The sequence below is a fragment of the Numida meleagris genome, chromosome 3, assembly GCF_002078875.1.
Source record: "Numida meleagris isolate 19003 breed g44 Domestic line chromosome 3, NumMel1.0, whole genome shotgun sequence".
NCBI classification, from domain to species: domain Eukaryota; kingdom Metazoa; phylum Chordata; class Aves; order Galliformes; family Numididae; genus Numida; species Numida meleagris.
Genome location: NC_034411.1, coordinates 3,497,859 through 3,515,068, shown reverse-complemented (window position 1 = coordinate 3,515,068; position 17,210 = coordinate 3,497,859). Strand labels below are relative to the sequence as shown.

General features: G+C 39.0%; 1 protein-coding gene across 1 annotated transcript in view; it reads left to right on the top strand.

The window, feature by feature from the left end:
- The window catches only part of XRN2 (5'-3' exoribonuclease 2), a 45,628-nt gene that overhangs the window by 9,033 nt on the left and 19,385 nt on the right, over positions 1-17,210 (top strand). Inside the window, exons 10-24 of the mRNA XM_021390684.1 lie at positions 166-240; positions 334-467; positions 551-608; positions 705-812; positions 1,820-1,864; positions 2,618-2,749; positions 4,095-4,210; positions 6,487-6,622; positions 10,085-10,192; positions 10,268-10,357; positions 10,868-10,940; positions 13,998-14,081; positions 14,851-14,948; positions 15,037-15,116; positions 16,776-16,832. Coding sequence (XP_021246359.1) covers positions 166-240; positions 334-467; positions 551-608; positions 705-812; positions 1,820-1,864; positions 2,618-2,749; positions 4,095-4,210; positions 6,487-6,622; positions 10,085-10,192; positions 10,268-10,357; positions 10,868-10,940; positions 13,998-14,081; positions 14,851-14,948; positions 15,037-15,116; positions 16,776-16,832 — 1,394 coding nt within the window. The remainder of the gene's footprint in view (positions 1-165; positions 241-333; positions 468-550; positions 609-704; positions 813-1,819; positions 1,865-2,617; positions 2,750-4,094; positions 4,211-6,486; positions 6,623-10,084; positions 10,193-10,267; positions 10,358-10,867; positions 10,941-13,997; positions 14,082-14,850; positions 14,949-15,036; positions 15,117-16,775; positions 16,833-17,210) is intronic.

Here is a 17,210-nt window from a genome sequence, read left to right as displayed (position 1 = left end):
TCACTAACTTAAGACATACAAAGTAGTAAAATGCATGCTTGGCATGAGAACTTGAGAACCAATGCTTGTGTATCTCTTAGCTCCTTTCCAAGTACGCTTTAAAATTGAGCAGGATAAACTTTTAAGTGAGCTTGGATGTAATTCAGTTATTTCCTTTTATTTTAGCATGATCAGTTTGCAGACAGTCTTCCTGCCTCTGAACAAGAATTTATCTTCATCCGCTTGTGTGTTTTGCGAGAGGTATGTTGAAACAGTTGTTAAATCCCCCATACATGAATAATATTGTTAAACTCTACTGACAAAGGTTCTTGGTGTCTCTTGGGTGTGTTGCAGTATTTAGAAAGAGAACTCACTATGGCCAGTTTACCTTTCACTTTTGATTTTGAAAGAAGTGTTGATGACTGGGTCTTTATGTGCTTCTTTGTTGGAAATGACTTTCTTCCTCATCTGCCATCTTTGGAGATCAGGTACAGAGAATATACTTTCTTGCAAGTTTACCTACTGTAGCTTTAAATGACAAGTCTCATGCTTTTGTTTGTTTGCTTTCTAGGGAGGGTGCAATTGATCGCTTGGTTAACATATATAAAAATGTGGTGCACAAAACCGGGGTAATATTTTTTGTTCTGTTTTTTTTTTTAAAGTATTTGGTCATTTGCTACAAAAAAGGCATCTGCTTTTCAACCACACGATTTTGTATTTTACAGGGCTATCTCACAGAAAGTGGTTTTGTCAACCTGCAGCGAGTCCAAATGATCATGTTGGCTGTTGGAGAAGTTGAAGATAGTATTTTCAAAAAGAGAAAAGATGATGATGTAATTTCCATGTTATATTCTTGGAGTTTTGTTTTCATCACCCGTGTTACTGTGACACTCCTTAATAGAATATGAGAAGAAACCTTTGTATTTTGTTAACGTCTCTAGTGGCTTCCTCCATATTGGGAAATTAGTCAAGTACTTCCAGTTGATTTGCTTATCCTGGAGTGCAGGGCATTTTTTTCTGGTTGCTATCTCAAGTAGCAACAAAATGAGAACTGCATGTGCCTTCTGCCACTTTTTGAATAGCGACTATGAAAACTAAACAAGGATTTTTTTCTGCACAGGGATGGAATACTGAATAGGAGTTCAAAGTGCATTCTTGCCTTTCAGTACCTCCTGCAATTTGAAATTTGTCCGGAAATTGTTCTTTTGGTCTATCTTTGCAGTCTGTGCAGTTTTTGGCAGACAGCCTGCAGTTTCCTCATTGAGGAGGAGGGATAAAACACCTGTGAATGAAGGAAGAAAGCTGTATTTACTATTCAGTCAAAAAGTGCTCTGCCATTGCTGCCAAAATATTTGATTTCTGATTGCTTCAGCCTGTGCTTCTCTTTAAGTAGAAATACTAATTTCGTGTGCAAGCTCCCAGTATCCTGGGTCCAAGGTCTTTCCTTTTGCCCTTTCTTTTTCCCTTTCTAGGACTTTGTCTCTCTTGGCCTTTTGGCAGACGTTCCGCACCAGTCAAGGAGCTTAGGCATGTGTTATTACTTAGTCCTTTGACATTGGTGTCACCTTAAGCTTAGCAACAGCTTCAGTTTATTAGATGGTTTAAGTCATAACCAAAATTAGGGGCCTTTGAATAAGCAGTGGCTCTTTCTGTAGGTTTTCAGGGTAAGGTAGAAGTACCTAGCCAGCTAGCATTGGATTTACAGATACAGGAACTGATCTAAGTCTTATTACTCAGAAATACTTACTCAGAAACCTTACAGTCTAATTGGTTGAGGATTATAACAAAATATGCTTCCAAGAAATCTGTGTGATGCTTTTCCTCTTTATTCCTTACCTAGGATAACTTCAAAAGGCGGCAAAAAGAAAAAAGAAAAAGAATGAAGGTAAATTCACTTTTCACAATGCAAAAACTAGCAAGAATTATGTGCAGTAGCTTTCAGCTGTAGTTGTAATCATGGCATTTTCTAGGCTGTGTGTAAACTATTTTAGAGGGTTTATTTTATGGCTTTTTGTAAACTGGAGCTTTGATAGAAGGAATTGCACATTAAAGACTTGAAAGGAAAAGGAGAGAGTTGAATGTGCTCGATGATACCTGTATGTTTTGTCCTTCAAATGTGCATAGTTATGCACTTTTGTGATGATATAGTGATTTTTGATCACTGTACAAGAATTACTTTTCTGTGGGTTGACACAGTCTTCTCAGCAATTGTGTTGCTTAGGGAGATGGGGTTTGACTGAAGAGTTTAGGTTTAAATGTGTATACCGATTTGCATTAAATTGACCTGTTTGAGTAATGACCTGTTTCTGTCAGACACTAGAAAGACATACCTTGAACTATAGTTATTACACAATACCACGTGCAAGCAAGTCAGTGTTGTCAAATGTTTCATAAATGCATAAGAGAAGCATGAACTGTTGTTGGAACATGCCTGCCCCTTCTAATCTATATAAGCTGAATTCTTTAAAAATCTTATGTCTGATTAAGATTGTTAAACATAACTGATTTAAGCTGAACTGAGTGGATAAACTATGCTTGTTGTATGTAACGTGATAATCTGGAAATTGTGAGAGCATCCCCGCATTGCTGTGGAGATAACATTTGTTTTTCAGTATCCCTGTATGTATTTATTTTCTAGAGGGATCATCCTTCTTTTATTCCTGGTGGACAGTTTTCCCCTCAAGCTCTGGGAAATCGATCCACTCCTCAGGCAATCAGCAACCCCAGGCAAACAGCCTTTGAAATGAGAATGCACGATAGACAGAACTCTGTAAGTAGGTGTTTAAAGGTATTTACAAATAGAAGGGGCAGTAATCACATCCTGTGGACCTGTTTGGTTATTAATTTTCTGTGGGGACTTCTTGCCTCAATACTGTTGAGAACTGGTAAAATAACCTGGGAGTTGGGGCATAGCTTGATTACGCTGGAACTGTTTCTTCAGCTCCAGGTTCCCATGCTTGAGGCTACGTATATGAAATACATACAGAATGGGTGCATTTTGTTAACCTGTTTCACTGATCAGTGTGTGTATATATATGAATTGTTCCAAACAGGACATCAGTAGGGCAGTGTATATGAAACACGATACAAATTGCCATTAACCAGGTGCTCTCCATGGCACCGTTCCCCACCACTTTTCTCCCAAGCTGTACATCTCTGTTATATGCCAGTGAGTTCTCACAATCTCTAGTTTAATTCTCAGTACCTTTTCTAGCAAAAGTGTTAAGCAAAAATTGTAGTCTTTAGAAGTGATCTGGGACATCGATCATTATTAAAGAGCATGTATGTGTTTTTATTTTGGAAATTAATGACTTTTTACACCTATCTGTTTGGGGAACTCCTTTGAAGCATCACTCCTCACTGGGAAAAGGTGAAACTCAGATGGAATTTTTGGAAAGGTATTAGGAAGTAATGGAAAAACTGGAAATAAGTTCAGTGTTCTGTTAGCAGTATCAGTTGTTAACTTGAAATAATCACTATGACAAACTATCCATCTGTTCATAAATTTTCATCAAAACACTGAATGTAATTTTGAGTAAAGATTCTTTTCATTGTAAAGATTAGTTTTCTTTTAAATCTGAATAAATATAATTTGCTTTGTCTTCTCTTTGTAGAGGTGAAAATGGGAGATCTTTTTTAGACTGTAATATTAAAATACATGCATTTGAAAGGAGTTGAAGGGATCAGCTAGGAGGAAACAGCATCTCTGCTGGTTTCGTATTGCAAGCAGCATTTGTATGGTGCTCTGCATACTCATTTTTCACTGTCAATATAAAATGAAGTCGTAATGTAAGCTGTGGGACTAAAGGCAACAGTTGTATTCCAGAATTGGAATGCATCAAAATGGCATGTCTTATCGTTTAAAACTATCTTGTTCATTGCACCTTTTCATTCTCAAATGCAGTGAAATTTTTGGCAGCATGAATCAGTGCCTTTGGAGTTCTTTTCTTTTGCTGCTTGACTTAATAGTTTAAGGACTGTGTAACTTTTGCCTTGAGTTTTTGGAGATTTCGAATGAGTGATTTTGCTTTATCACGTAATTGTTCTAACTTGAATTTGAAACATCTAATAAATCTTTTCTTTCCCCTATCCATCTCTAATAATCATGGCCCTAGACGACTTCGTCTCCAAATACCAGTCTCAATTCTGATGGCTCCCCATCCCCAGCACGAGGAATTAAGCGAAAATCTGAAGATAGTGACAGTGAACCTGAGCCAGAGGATAATATCAGGTGAAACCATTTTATGTAGCACTTTGTTAGCAAATTGTTGAAACAAATGGCATTAATTAGACTGCATCTAGCTTAGCACAGCAGTGCCTTCAGATGCTTTGCTATGATCTTTTTATCCACCAGTAATTAATGTGGAGGGTTAGAATATTCAGTAAATTCCAGTGAGATGTGTAAGCTATAGCTGTTAAATCTAAGTATCTAGATTAGTATGCGTGCAGGTTTTCATCCTGCAAGCCACTAGTCCCTGTGAGACCACGCACTAGATTGGCGAGACATTCACTGTTGGGCTTTGATGATGTGAGCTGAATGCCGCTGCTCTGCAGTTGAATTTTTGAGCTATTTAACCCATAAAATTCAGTTATACTCACATGTGCAGCATTACTTATTTTGACTGTTGTTGTGTTTTCCTCCGTCTTTGATTAGTAGCAAGCCCATCTTTGGCCACGATGAATTTTTTAAATGTTGTTCCACGGATGATTAAAGGGTAGGGATTTGATAAGAATTAATTGGCAGTGAATTACCGGTGAGTTTGAATTTATCAAAGGTTTAAATCAAGCCATTACCCTTTAACTCAAGGGTGAAGACCTTTTAATTTTTTTTAAAGTCCCTGTCCTAATAAATGCAACCAGTGGGTTTCTTTTTTCTGTAGCCGGGGACTTGTGTGGACATGGGAGAACAAATAGGATTACTTCACTGTGAAGTGCTGCTCACTAGTGTCCAGCAGTGTTGTTATGACACTTGTTACGTCTTGCCAATTCGATCTGCCTGGAAGGTGCTCTCACTCTCGTTCTTGTTTTATCTATTGTGTCTTCAGCTCTGAAGGAATTGCTTATGTTGTCATGGTTTTTTAAATTGATATTTTCCTTGATCAATCTAACATCAGAATAAACGTTGTTGTTGGCTTCCCTTTGAAGTTTAGCAGAGATGCTAAGAGAAGCTTTAACAGTGGTTTTTGTGTTTTTCCTAAAGCAACTAGCATGAAGGAGTCACGGTGATTTACAAGTAGCCGTGGTTTTGACAGAGGTGGTGCTATCAAGCAAGTGAATATACTGCATTTGTCTGCGATTATTTAGGCTCTTCCGTAGCTTGGAATATTTATTCAGATCCTTTTCTGAGTGAAAAATAGTTTGGTTTTAATTGTGTTAGGAAACGAATAAACTTATTTTAGATTTAAGTGTATTTTGTAGGGAGTTGTTTTTAGATGGGAATGGGAATTAATGTAAAACAGAGTCATTTCCAGCTTACTAGTAAAAATGCATAAATGAACTGGATGTAAAAGTTGTTTACAGTAATAAGTTTTGTATTTAGAATGACTTCAAAGCTAGATTCAGTAGTTCTAGTCCGCTGGCAAACTTCTCGGTGGTGGTTGGCCTATTGAAGGGGTTTTGGAACTTGTGTAAGTATCCAGCTGCAGGAGAACTCCTAGAGGCAGCTGCTGAGGCTGCAGGTGCTCGTGACTGTCCAGATGTCAGTGCAGGTGGCCCTAGTCCTTGCTCACCTGGCTGTCTGCCTTACACTCCTGAAAACATCCCTTGGTTTTTCCACCTCCTCAGCAGTTTGAATCATGGTTGAACTAGCTCAGGTCAAGTATAAATAATGTCAGAGTACAGGTCAACTAGTTCAAAACAAGGTTTGGGGTTATTTTTGTTTTCGTGTTGTATACAATTTTAAGCAACCTTTGCTCTGTCTATCCTAAGGCTTCACATAGTACATCTGTTGCAACATGAGCTTAACTTGTGGAAGTTTGAGTTAACCTCACAGGTTACCCGTGTGCTTTAGATTCTGTACGGAATATAAGCAGGTCGCAACCTGTATAACCACTATATTGCATTGCAACTGAGGGATTCAGATGCGCATCTGCCGAATTGAGCAGGTGGCTGTTCTCCCTGCCCCATCCCCAGACAGACAAAAGGGGGAGCTATGTGAAGTAAGGCTAAACAGTGTTTGTGGGTTTGTTTTTTGACTCTGTACCCCTGCCTGGCATGAAAGGCTGAGAGTCCTTGTATTAAAGGGAACTCATCTGATGTGAGTCAGCAAGTGCTGGCTTCCTGAGTTTCAGATAATTCTGCTGGTAACCACAGCTTGTCTCAACAGCAGTAGCAAACCAATTGATTGTTGTTAACTAAATAAAAACAACTGGGTTGTTTTTTAGTAGGAGGGGAACTCCTCCTAATAAAAGTGGGACTGAAGTAGCGAGTTAGTTGCTATGAATTTTAATTCAGAAATGTAAACGGGCATATAATATGAACATGAATTGACATCTGTTTATTACACAGGTTATGGGAAACTGGTTGGAAGCAGCGCTACTATAAAAACAAGTTTGATGTTGATGCATCTGATGAGAAATTCCGTCGTAAAGTTGTACAGTCCTATGTTGAAGGGCTTTGCTGGGTTCTCAGATATTATTATCAGGTACTTAATTTCTGTTCTGAAACTTCAGTTGTCGCTTGTCTGCACCTTGCCTCTTTCCATTGCTTATTTTTGAAAAGCATCGCTTTTCTGAAGATGTGAGTAGCTGTTCTGTTTGACACTTAAAATTTGAATGCAGTTCATCCCTCACATACAGTAGCAGCGCTTGTTACTTTATTAAGAACTGAAGTGTGTTTTCCCCTTTGCAGTAGATAGCAGCACAGTGGCAGGTAACACGGCAAATGGCAATGACCAAATAAAGCACAAAACCTGTGAAACACTAGCAAGAATTTGGAAGGAACAGAGTTGTTGGTCTGCACCATAGATTTTAATGATGTTCCATGAAGTGCACTGTGATTGAAGTAATCTGTATCTGATTTAAATCTTTTGATAATTGAGATGTCAGATTGGCCTTTGTTGCACTGCTGGTTAATAACTAGTTTTGTGCTCTGAAGATAAAGTAAGTTATATTTTGTATGTGAGCTGGGAATAGAATCTGCCTGGGCAAATGAAGCTCACTGTCTCGGTGTGGCTTTGTAGCTCCAAGGCTTTGCCCATGCACTCTTCTTAGGAGGCTCACACCTGCCTGACTTGAAGCTCAGGCTGAGCAAATATCTCGCATGCGTGCAAAAAACTGCGGTTTTAAAACTAGCTTATTCTAATATGCTTCTTTATTATTCCTTTGGAATGACAAAAAAAAGCATCTTCTGTTCCATTATATTAACTTGTTAGAGTTATGGTGGATGAGGATTTGCAGCGTAAGGCTGGCAAGTCTATTGCAGCTGATCTGCAGGAGAGTTGGATTTAGATGTGCACATCCTACCTCCTGCAGAGGAAAAACATCACCTGGAGTTAACGGCCACGTTGGAAATTCCACCTTGGTAATTCCCACAATCCTGAACACAGTTAAGGTCTGCTGGAAGCTTACTGTATTCCTATTAATTGTGGCAAGATGTGTTCCTAGAGCTCTATATATGCACCAGTGTCTCTCTGAGCTTTGTAAATAAGTCTTCAGATTAGCTATAGATGTATGCTGGAAAAACTGTCAGTGCAACCTTCAGTATTGCAGTGGTACAAAACCCCTGCAAAAGGCAGTCTATCTTATAAAAAAAAACTGAGATTAGATGTTCTTGAGAGAATACTTGCAAGAGGACTGAAATATTTGTATTCATTTGAAGGTTGTAACATTAAGGCTATTGTATTCGAAGAAGTGAGTGTGGGAGGTACATTCATTGCTCTTTGGTGAGCATGCTATAGCCTTGTGCAAATGGTGTGGGATTTTTGTAACTATTCAAACCTCAGTTGCGTTTGCACTGCTGCTGAGATATTTGTGGCTTTAAATTATGAGAGCTGATAGACTGATTTATACCCAGACTTAAAGCCATATGGGCAAGTCCCTCTGCAATGTTGCCTAGTTTAGCATGTAAAACCAGCTTAGTTAATGAGATGTATGTATGAGACAGCTCATTGTCCTTCTGAGTTTGTAGACTGAGGTGACTGATACATACAGGAGCAATAGATGATTACAGTTGCAAAGAAAATAAATCAGTGAGGTTGATAACTTGAGGCTTCAGGCAGGACCACAGTGCTCTCAAGAAAATTGAGGAGTGCAAATAAGATGTCAAGGAAAGGCGGCTGCATAGAAAATATTTCTGGTTTAGTAAGGTTCCAAAGGAAAACTTCACGAACAAACACAGATGGTTAGGGTTTTCTTTGCTGGTTTGCTTCATGTCCAGAGTACTCTAAGAGAAGGCAAATCTCTCTCTAGACCTGATAAAAAATGATATGCGAACTTAAAATAATGTAGCAATGAAATACTTGCATAAGCTGCTGTCGTCTGCACTTGAATAACAGAACTGTTATTGTGTAGGCAAGATACTATAAGTTGCTATATGTGGGGAGTCTGTTGTACTAGTATTAGAGCAGCAGTCAAATAACTTTCTGCCCGCACACCTACCAAGTTAGGTTAGTTGACTGCTGGACTGTAAGGATTTCAAGATTGGTTTGCTTTTTTTCTACTGGCTACAATACAAATTCCTTCCAGTAACCAACCACTGTTCATTGTCCGTAAAACATCAGAAAGAATGTTATATGCTTTTCTACTCCTATAAAAAAGTTAATGATGGAGAATGTGTTCCAGTAGTAGGAACATCTGTTTGGGGGGCAAAATGAACCTCAATCCACCTGGCTCCTGACATATATTGGAACTGTGAAGAATTGTATCTGATAATTAAAGTCTCTGTAGCTTTATACCAAAAATATCGCTGGAGGAGCCTCGTTGACATTTACTTATTCAGCACTGGAAGTCAAAACAGTAGGCTTTTGTTTCAAGTGGTACTGCTAAGAAAAATAGCTGAGGAGGTGAAAACTTGACTTAGACCTTCTAGAGACACATTTCCTTTAAAGTGCATCGTGTACTGATGTTTGAGCTGACTTTCTTTTCTTCTTTTTGAGTATTATTTTGCCACTTTCAAGTGAATGCACTTTATATTTCCTAGTGTTCAAGGTGGAATAGTAAGAAGGAAAAACAAAATGTTACCTGACATGCTTATGTCTGTGCTTGTGCAGAGTACAAAAGTAACTAATTAAAGCAATACCTTTTCAGCCTGCAACAAATACCATTCAGATACTCACATGATGTGGAGTGCATCATATCAGGGTCTTCTAGTCCCTTGTATTCTCAAGATAACAGTGGGATTTAGCTTGGAAAAACAGTGCTGCAAACTGTATGCTGCCAGAAAAGTACTACTACTCCTGTTGAGACCTCTCTAATGGCTTTGACTTGTGCAATTACACTGTTATGGAGAACTTGTAAATTTGTCCTCTGTGTTGCCAGTGCACATTTCCATGCTCTGAGATGTGCCAGAAACTCCCTACACGAGTTCAAAATGTGGATAGTTGCTGTAAGCTGCTCTTCTTAGCCCCAGGGCCTGGTTATCTGTGTGGATAGACTGTGATCTCCTGCTCTTGGCAAGACATTTTTGTTTGGTTTTATGGGATTTTGTGTGTGTGTGTTCTCTCTCAAGGGGGAGGAAATAAGCATGAGGTATGTTGCAGTGTCCTGAAGTTAAGGTTAAGATTGTGCTGTAAGGTCTGTTGTGTTGTTATGGTGCTAGGTCTGTCTCTTTGGCTGTCTCCCTTAGTGACTCAGACCTAGCACATAGCAGGAGTACTCTGGCAGAGAAGTCTATCTGCTGTTCTGTGCTGCCGAGGAAATGCCTGAGGTCTCCATTCACTATCCAGTGAACTCACTCGCTCTAATCTGGCTATGAAAAATTAAGTCCCAACCTGAAGTCCAGAGTACCTTTAGAGGCAAGAGCTCTTTCTTTTCTAATCATGGGGACTTCTCTTTCTCCCAGTTGATGCTGGGCTAAGTTTTATCAACTGTAGTTACTGGGCTGTTTGATTTATTTTTTTTCCACTTCTGATTTGTCTGATTTTATTTCTCTTGTTTTGGTGTCCTAGGGCTGTGCTTCCTGGAACTGGTATTACCCTTTTCACTACGCTCCGTTTGCTTCTGACTTTGAGGGTATTGCAGACATGCCCTCAGATTTTGAAAAGGGCTCAAAACCGGTAGGGCATACTTATTTATTTATGATTTAACAGCTCACTAGAAATGTCCTACATCTGCTGGTTTACTTTTGACAGTTCAAGCCTCTTGAACAACTGATGGGAGTATTTCCAGCTGCAAGTGGAAATTTTCTGCCTCCAACCTGGAGGAAGCTCATGACAGATCCGGTAAGAATCCTTGGTTTATTTCTCTCTGTGAAGTTTTGCTGTCTTGCAGTTTTGTGTGATCATGGCTTGCTGCTTTTGACTTCAGGCAGAAAGAAATAACGGAGAACAGAAGGGAATGGTTTTGGTGGATTGTGGAGATTATTTAAAGGTCCTCGCAAGTGATTTTTTGGAATCAGATTTTTCAACAAGGAAGGATTATTTTGTGACTTTCTTTAAGCTTTAGTAACATTTACTTTCTGTAAGAAACTCTGTGAAACTTATCTGGGGAGCAGAGACTAGTTGTCAGGAGTTCTCCTATCCTACTTAATTTCTTGTCCTGATACTCTAGGTAATGGGAATGCCCTACCAAACTCCTTATTTAAATGGTATTTAGTAAAAGATCTTCCTCTTGGTCAAAGTTCTTTGCATCCTCCTTAGCAGAGTGTGAGCTAACACAGAGCATAAGTACATAGCATTCTCGGTCAATTCCATAATTGGTTTTAATGATTTTTTTATTTTTCTCAAATACAGGAATCAAGCATAATTGACTTCTACCCTGAGGACTTTGCTATTGATCTGAATGGGAAGAAGTACGCTTGGCAAGGTGAAACTTGAGGTTTCTTCTCTTGAACTGTAAAAACAGGAAGAAAATGGGAAATGATGCTAGTGAGATAATGACCTACCAAGTAACGTGGGTAACTTGTATTACCTTGTGTGGGGGAGTATCTTGCAGCAGCTGTATTTTTTGAGAAGAAATTTCCGTGAGTAAGAAATTATGATTCAAAAACTGATTTAGGATTGGCAATGATTAGTAGTAATTCCAGCAGTCATTCTAGATTTACTAATTTGTCCTGACGTAGATTAATCATTTTTCTATTTTTATTAGCCTATGTTACTGTCTCTTGTCATCTTTGCATTTAACTAATAGATCTTATTCTGTTCAATCAGTGGCTCATTAGTACCTAGTGAAAAATGCTGAAGAATATGGAAATACTTGAATGTGTACAAAGAATGAGGAAATAGATACAGTATTTAATACAGTCTCTTCCCTTAGACAATACTTAGTTCTAATGAGCTGCCAAATTTTCTACCTGGTATTCAGCCAGCAGTGTAACAGCTCTATTAGTTGTGTAAGTAATGATTTGGGCACAAATTGAAACTCATGAAATTCCATCTTAACATAATAATACAATTTTTTTTCTTTTGAGTGTGGTCAAACACTGGAATGTGCTAACATAGAGAAGTTCTAGATTCTCTGTCCTCAGAGATACTTCACATCCAACTGGGCATAGTCTTGGACAAGGTGTGACTGTGTTTGAACTGGGGTTCGGACAAGATTGTCTCCAGAGGTTCCTGCCAGCATCTGTGATGCTGTTGTTCCTTCTCTACATCATCTCAGCCATGCTTTGAAGTAGCCAGCTAGACACACCAGTGACTTACTCCTGATAGTGATCCAAAATCAAAGCAGATGGACCTGAGTTTTCTGAGATATGTAGCTTAGCCTGTTTTTGCTCTGTGACTTGAAGGTCTGTCTTACCCTCTGCTGTAGTTCTGGCAACTGTCCTTATTCCTTTTGTCTGGTTATCAAATTTACAGTTGAAAGGAGTAGTGCTTTAAGTTGCTTCCATGTGCTTTCAGCAGTCGGTAACATTACTTTGTATTCACTTGATACGTAATTGCATTATAAATTCTTTGTTCTGGATTAACATCCAGAATTCTCGTGTTTAAGAGGCGGCTGTGAAACAAGAAATTTCCAAGCTAGAAGACACTTGGTAAAAGTGTCTAGTGTACCTTGTGTTGCTAGTACAACATCCGAAGCTCATCTTATTGGAGATGTAATTATGCTCCTGAAGGTTCACCGTTGGTCCTTCTTGTAATTTCTTGGGTTATGAATGCATCATTCATATTTCGCAATCATTCTGCCACTGTTGTGAAGGTGAGAATAGTTTGTTTTCCAGGGTGAGCTCATCGGTGTTTCCCTTTGCAAGTACTTCCAGTTGAAATTTGAATGTGACTGTGATCTTGTGCTGTCTTTGATACAGCAGGGGTCAGTCAGTGTGGAAGTTAGCCTCTTATGCTTGCACAGCAAGAGCAGTGCAGCCTTCTTACTTGTGGTAGGCAGCTGCAGACTGTGCAGCTCTGGTCCCAGCTAAATAATATTCTGATACACTGTCAGTCTTCATACTGGCATAATTAAAACTGTAATGACAAATGTGTCTGAGATCTGCCTGCTGGTAGAACTCGTGCAGATGCAAATCAGAAACGATGAATATCGTCAGTAGAAAGCCCACCAGTAGAAGCAGGCTGTTGTCATGGTTAGATAACGCTCTACTGTTTGTGGTAAGGGAAATGAAGTAAGAACTAGAATAATTACTCTAGATTGAAACCTTTAATAAAGGTGACAGAAGTATATGTTTTAAAGAATTTCCACAGTAAACTTCTTAGTGCTTTTTCAAGTTGATAATTGAAGAAAAATACTGGAGCACACCAGGTATTACTGTTCTCCAGTTTTATCAAATATGATTAAGAGTGAGCTCAGAGAAATGTTGTGAGATGTACTGCTTAGTGAGGAATTTTGGTCCTGAGAGGAGCCTCCACGTTACTTGGGAGTTAAACTAATAGCTAACATGAATAGTCCCTAATGGATAATATAATCTGCATCACCACATGTCTGAACATAGTGATTTCTTCTGTTGTTATCTCTTAATAAATTGAATGAAGTAGAACTGAATTCTGTTGGGAGAGTATCTTTAGCAAATGATATAAATAATGTCTGTCTTAATGACCTCATCTTATTCCTGAATGAAGCAGATCTGGGTAGTGGATGCTGCTTCCAAGTGCGTCTCTTCCCCAGACTGTGGGAAGGGAGGAGGATAGAGGAGTGCTCAGACATAACCATTCTCTTTCATCCTGTTCTACTTTTCCTCCTTTCGCTGGCAGCCTGCAGGGTCACAGGCTCTGAAATTTATTTTTTCCGCCATACTGATGGAACAGTAAGATAAAGTATTTATTAGAACTTTCCATGCTAGTATCTTTTCAAGGATAGCCGTTCACGAACACGTTTATCATTCCTGAAACCATAGCTGCTCAGAACACAACGGTTCGGACTCTCATCTTTTCACTGTTCTTTACTACAATGTCTTAGAAAGTGGAAAGGTTTGGACTGTCTCTTTCAAGCTTCTTCCAGTCAGTCACTGTTTTGAAGACTTTGGTTTAAAGCATTAGTAGTTGGCAGAATGGTCGAGCACACAGAGTATTGTACAACGTAGGTAGCCTGGGTGGTCTCAAACATCGCAAAGCTAAAACCTGTGCCAATCACATTTTCCCAAACCCCCATGCTACTTTTTCCTTTCCTCCCTGAGTGAGAATACTCTAGTTAATTTACTGTAATTTAGCTTGGTTTGGTATGGAGACCAACATCCAACGTTTGTTCATCTGAGCAGTGTGTAGCAGAGGTAACTTGCATTAGGATAGTGCCACAAGTAAAATGCTTGCATTATGTTTTGAGTTTTTCCACTAGAAGAGGACGGTGCTTTTTTAGTTTTTTTTTTTGTGTTGTTTTTCTGGGTAGGTTCTTTTTTCAGATGGCTTTCTCCTAGGATGCCTCAAAACAGTGACTGTTTTTCACACTTGTTGAACTAGGACGATTTGATTTTTGTAGGTGTTGCGTTATTGCCATTTGTTGATGAGCGACGCCTGAGAGCTGCCTTGGAAGAAGTGTATCCTGACCTCACTCCTGAAGAAAGTAAGAATTATTCTATTTTGTTGTGACTGTGCTGTATTCGTTACAACTTGCTTTTACTACGGCTCCATGTAGCTTTAAGCGCTAAATGAGCAGGAGCTGAATTATGCCAAGCTATATCCACTTCCTGTGGATAGTGTTGGTAGTTAGGATGATCCTTGATGGGTTTATTTTATAACTTTCACTTTTGCGCAGGTCTACTTCGTTAAAATAAAAGCAAGATCTAACCTGAGAATTAGATGTCGACTTAGTCATATCAAAAACTTCTACCAGCGTACATTGTCAAAGTAATTGGTAGATGAATATGTTGGAATCAAAGAGTAAACTTGTATTTCAAAATTAGAGTTGGTTAGCAGTCTGTGTCCAGTTACAGTATGTTAACCTTCGTGTTCAATTTATAAAAGCAAGACTGTTTTACTTTCAGTATTGTACAAAAATTATACCTGGTTGCCAGTTCTTGTAGGTAAAGCAATCACGGGAGATGTCTTTTCAATCTATGTCTTTGCCATCACGTGGCTCTGAATTCAAGATTCTTCCCATTAAGCACAGGATTTCCATTCTTTTACTGCCTACTGCTAGTTTTGGTGACCAGAGGCATCCAGTTCTGGGCAGAGATACTGAGAACTTTCAGAGCTCTCTCGTAAATCACAGTGAAGCTTTCCTCTGGAGGAGCACTGATGGAGATAGCAATGGAATAGTGTGCTGGTATGCTGTATTCCTTACTTCTTTCTTTCTTCTGAACTGTTACCTGTTTTCTTCAATTTTTTTCTAGACAGAAGAAATAGCCTTGGTGGTGATGTTCTTTTTGTTGGAAAACACCATCCACTTTGTGACTTTATTGTAGAACAGTACAAGTCCAAAAATACAGAGGTAGGCTATATTTGTTCTTAGGGGATTGTGTAGGTGATGAGGGGTGGAGTTCTTATGTGCTTCATCTGAAATGTTATTTTTTCTGTAGCCAGTGGATTTGCCCCCAGAGTTGTGTTATGGAATCCAGGGAAAGCTTACACTGAATGAAAATGCTGTTCTTCCAGATAAGTGAGTACAGCTTTCAGCATCAGTTGTTTGACGGTAACGGGTACTTCCTTCAGTTATGCCTGCGTTTAAACTAAAAAACAACAACAAAAAACATGCCCACAATGAGAAACCTAAAATTCCTGATGAGATGGTGTATCTAGGTCGAAGCCAAGCATGCTTTCTGCTAGGATTCAGAGTGGGCGTGTATTATGGTCAGTATACTACTCAAAGGCAAGAACGCTCATTTTACAAGCCTACTTTTAGGTAAACCAGGACTACATACTAACAGCGGTAGTGAAAACAGCAGCCTTCCTCAGTATTATCACATTGCTTTGGTCTTGTGCTTTTGTGTGAATTCTGATTTAAGAGTCTGATGTGACTTCCAGTAGGGCGTGCTGTTCAAAGAAAAAAACCCCTGCTTTCTACATGCTAATCTTAATTGCATTAAAAAAAAAAATCCAGATAGAGATGTACTTTGCTGTTTTCCATTTAGGCTGTAGAACTAAATTCAGGAATGTACCTTAACCAACTACACGTAGAAAATAAGCTTATTTTTTTCCTCTTTCAAGATAATGCATTTAGTTTGAGAAATCATCAGTGTAATCTTTGCTTTGTTGGATATGCATTCATTAATCTAACTTTGTTTAGAGGTATAAGCAGGTGTTCTGTAACTCATTTCTATTAAATGCACAAATACTTCGATTTTGTTGGACAGATAATGTATCCTAGATCACAGTCACTAATATGCAGTTCTCTATTCTTGTCATGGCATGTGAAGAATATGAGCAAGTCAGAGCTGTTCTTGGAGGGAATAGTAATGCAGGAAGAAGAAAACTCTCTCATTGCCCTCCCTATCTAGGGCATGAGAAATGTGTGGGGTTTGTTTGTTTTACCTAGAGAGATACTGTTTGCTAGAAGTTCTGTGAAGATAAGGAAGCATTTATATCAGCACTTCAAAAAGTGTCTAGCTCGCTAAATTTCATCCAGATCTTTTTAGCAAAATGTGTTCAATTTGACCTGTGTGCCCATGATGTGTGATGGTTGTGCATGGTAACGTGAGCCAATAGATGGACAAGGTTAATTTTCTCCAGCATGTTGTTCCTCTACTCAACATGAGGATATAAGTTCTCTGGAGGGAAGAAGGAAAGGGTTAAGAAGCAGCTGCATCCCAGCCTATTAAATCTGTTAGGAAGGAAACTCTTCAAGTGCTTGGTAAAACAGCTGCTAAAAGTATTTATTTCTTCAGAGCCTTTTTTCCTCCCCGAGGAAGTCAGTTTGTGTCCATGCGGTGTCTGTGTGTGTCTGTTACTCTGCACTTCTCCTGCCCTCTTAAAACCTGTTGGCTTGTTATGATCAAACTTCAGTGATGTGGAGAGGTTTCTGAGGTGCTGAGTAGTTTTTACTCCTAAACACTTGGACAGTGGAAAATGTGCAAATCCACTATTAGACCTTAGAGAGAATGCACATGAATGATCAACTGCAAAAGTATCATAAAGAAATAAGAATTCAGTAATTCCACTGCTTATACAACAATTTGGTGTAGAGAAAAGGCAAGCTAATTTCAAAATATTTTACTTGTCATAGGCTTAATTGACAGTTGTGTGTGGTAGCTATAGAGAAAGTGGAGCTGATGCTGAGAAATGTTACGTGAGGTTTTAACAGAGCCTTTTCTCTTATCAGGACAGTAGAGTCTCCCGTTCCAATGCTGCGTGATCTTACACAAAATTCTGCTGTCAGGTAAGTAAATTCTGGGTTTTAATATGTTGGTGTACAGATTGCAGTAAGAAAACTCAGTTTAACCTGTTTTGTAGAATCCATCTCAAGAAAAAATGAAAGTTTTGTTTCAAATTCTCTTTTTTTTTCTGTGAAAACTGAATTCAAAATATAATGTTAGTCACGTTTGGGTCATGATGGTTAAGCAGAGTGTGTGGTGGCATGCCCTGTGCAGGGACATCTGAAGTGGTTGCTTCTCGGTGCATCAAACCCAGTGGTTCACGTCCCTCCAGAAGTGCCTCATCTTGCCCAGTTTACTTTTTTGTGTGTTCTCTGTTGTGACTTCGGGATCTCTGGCAAGCAAAGAGCAACACCAGTAGAACTCTGTATTCTCTATCCAGC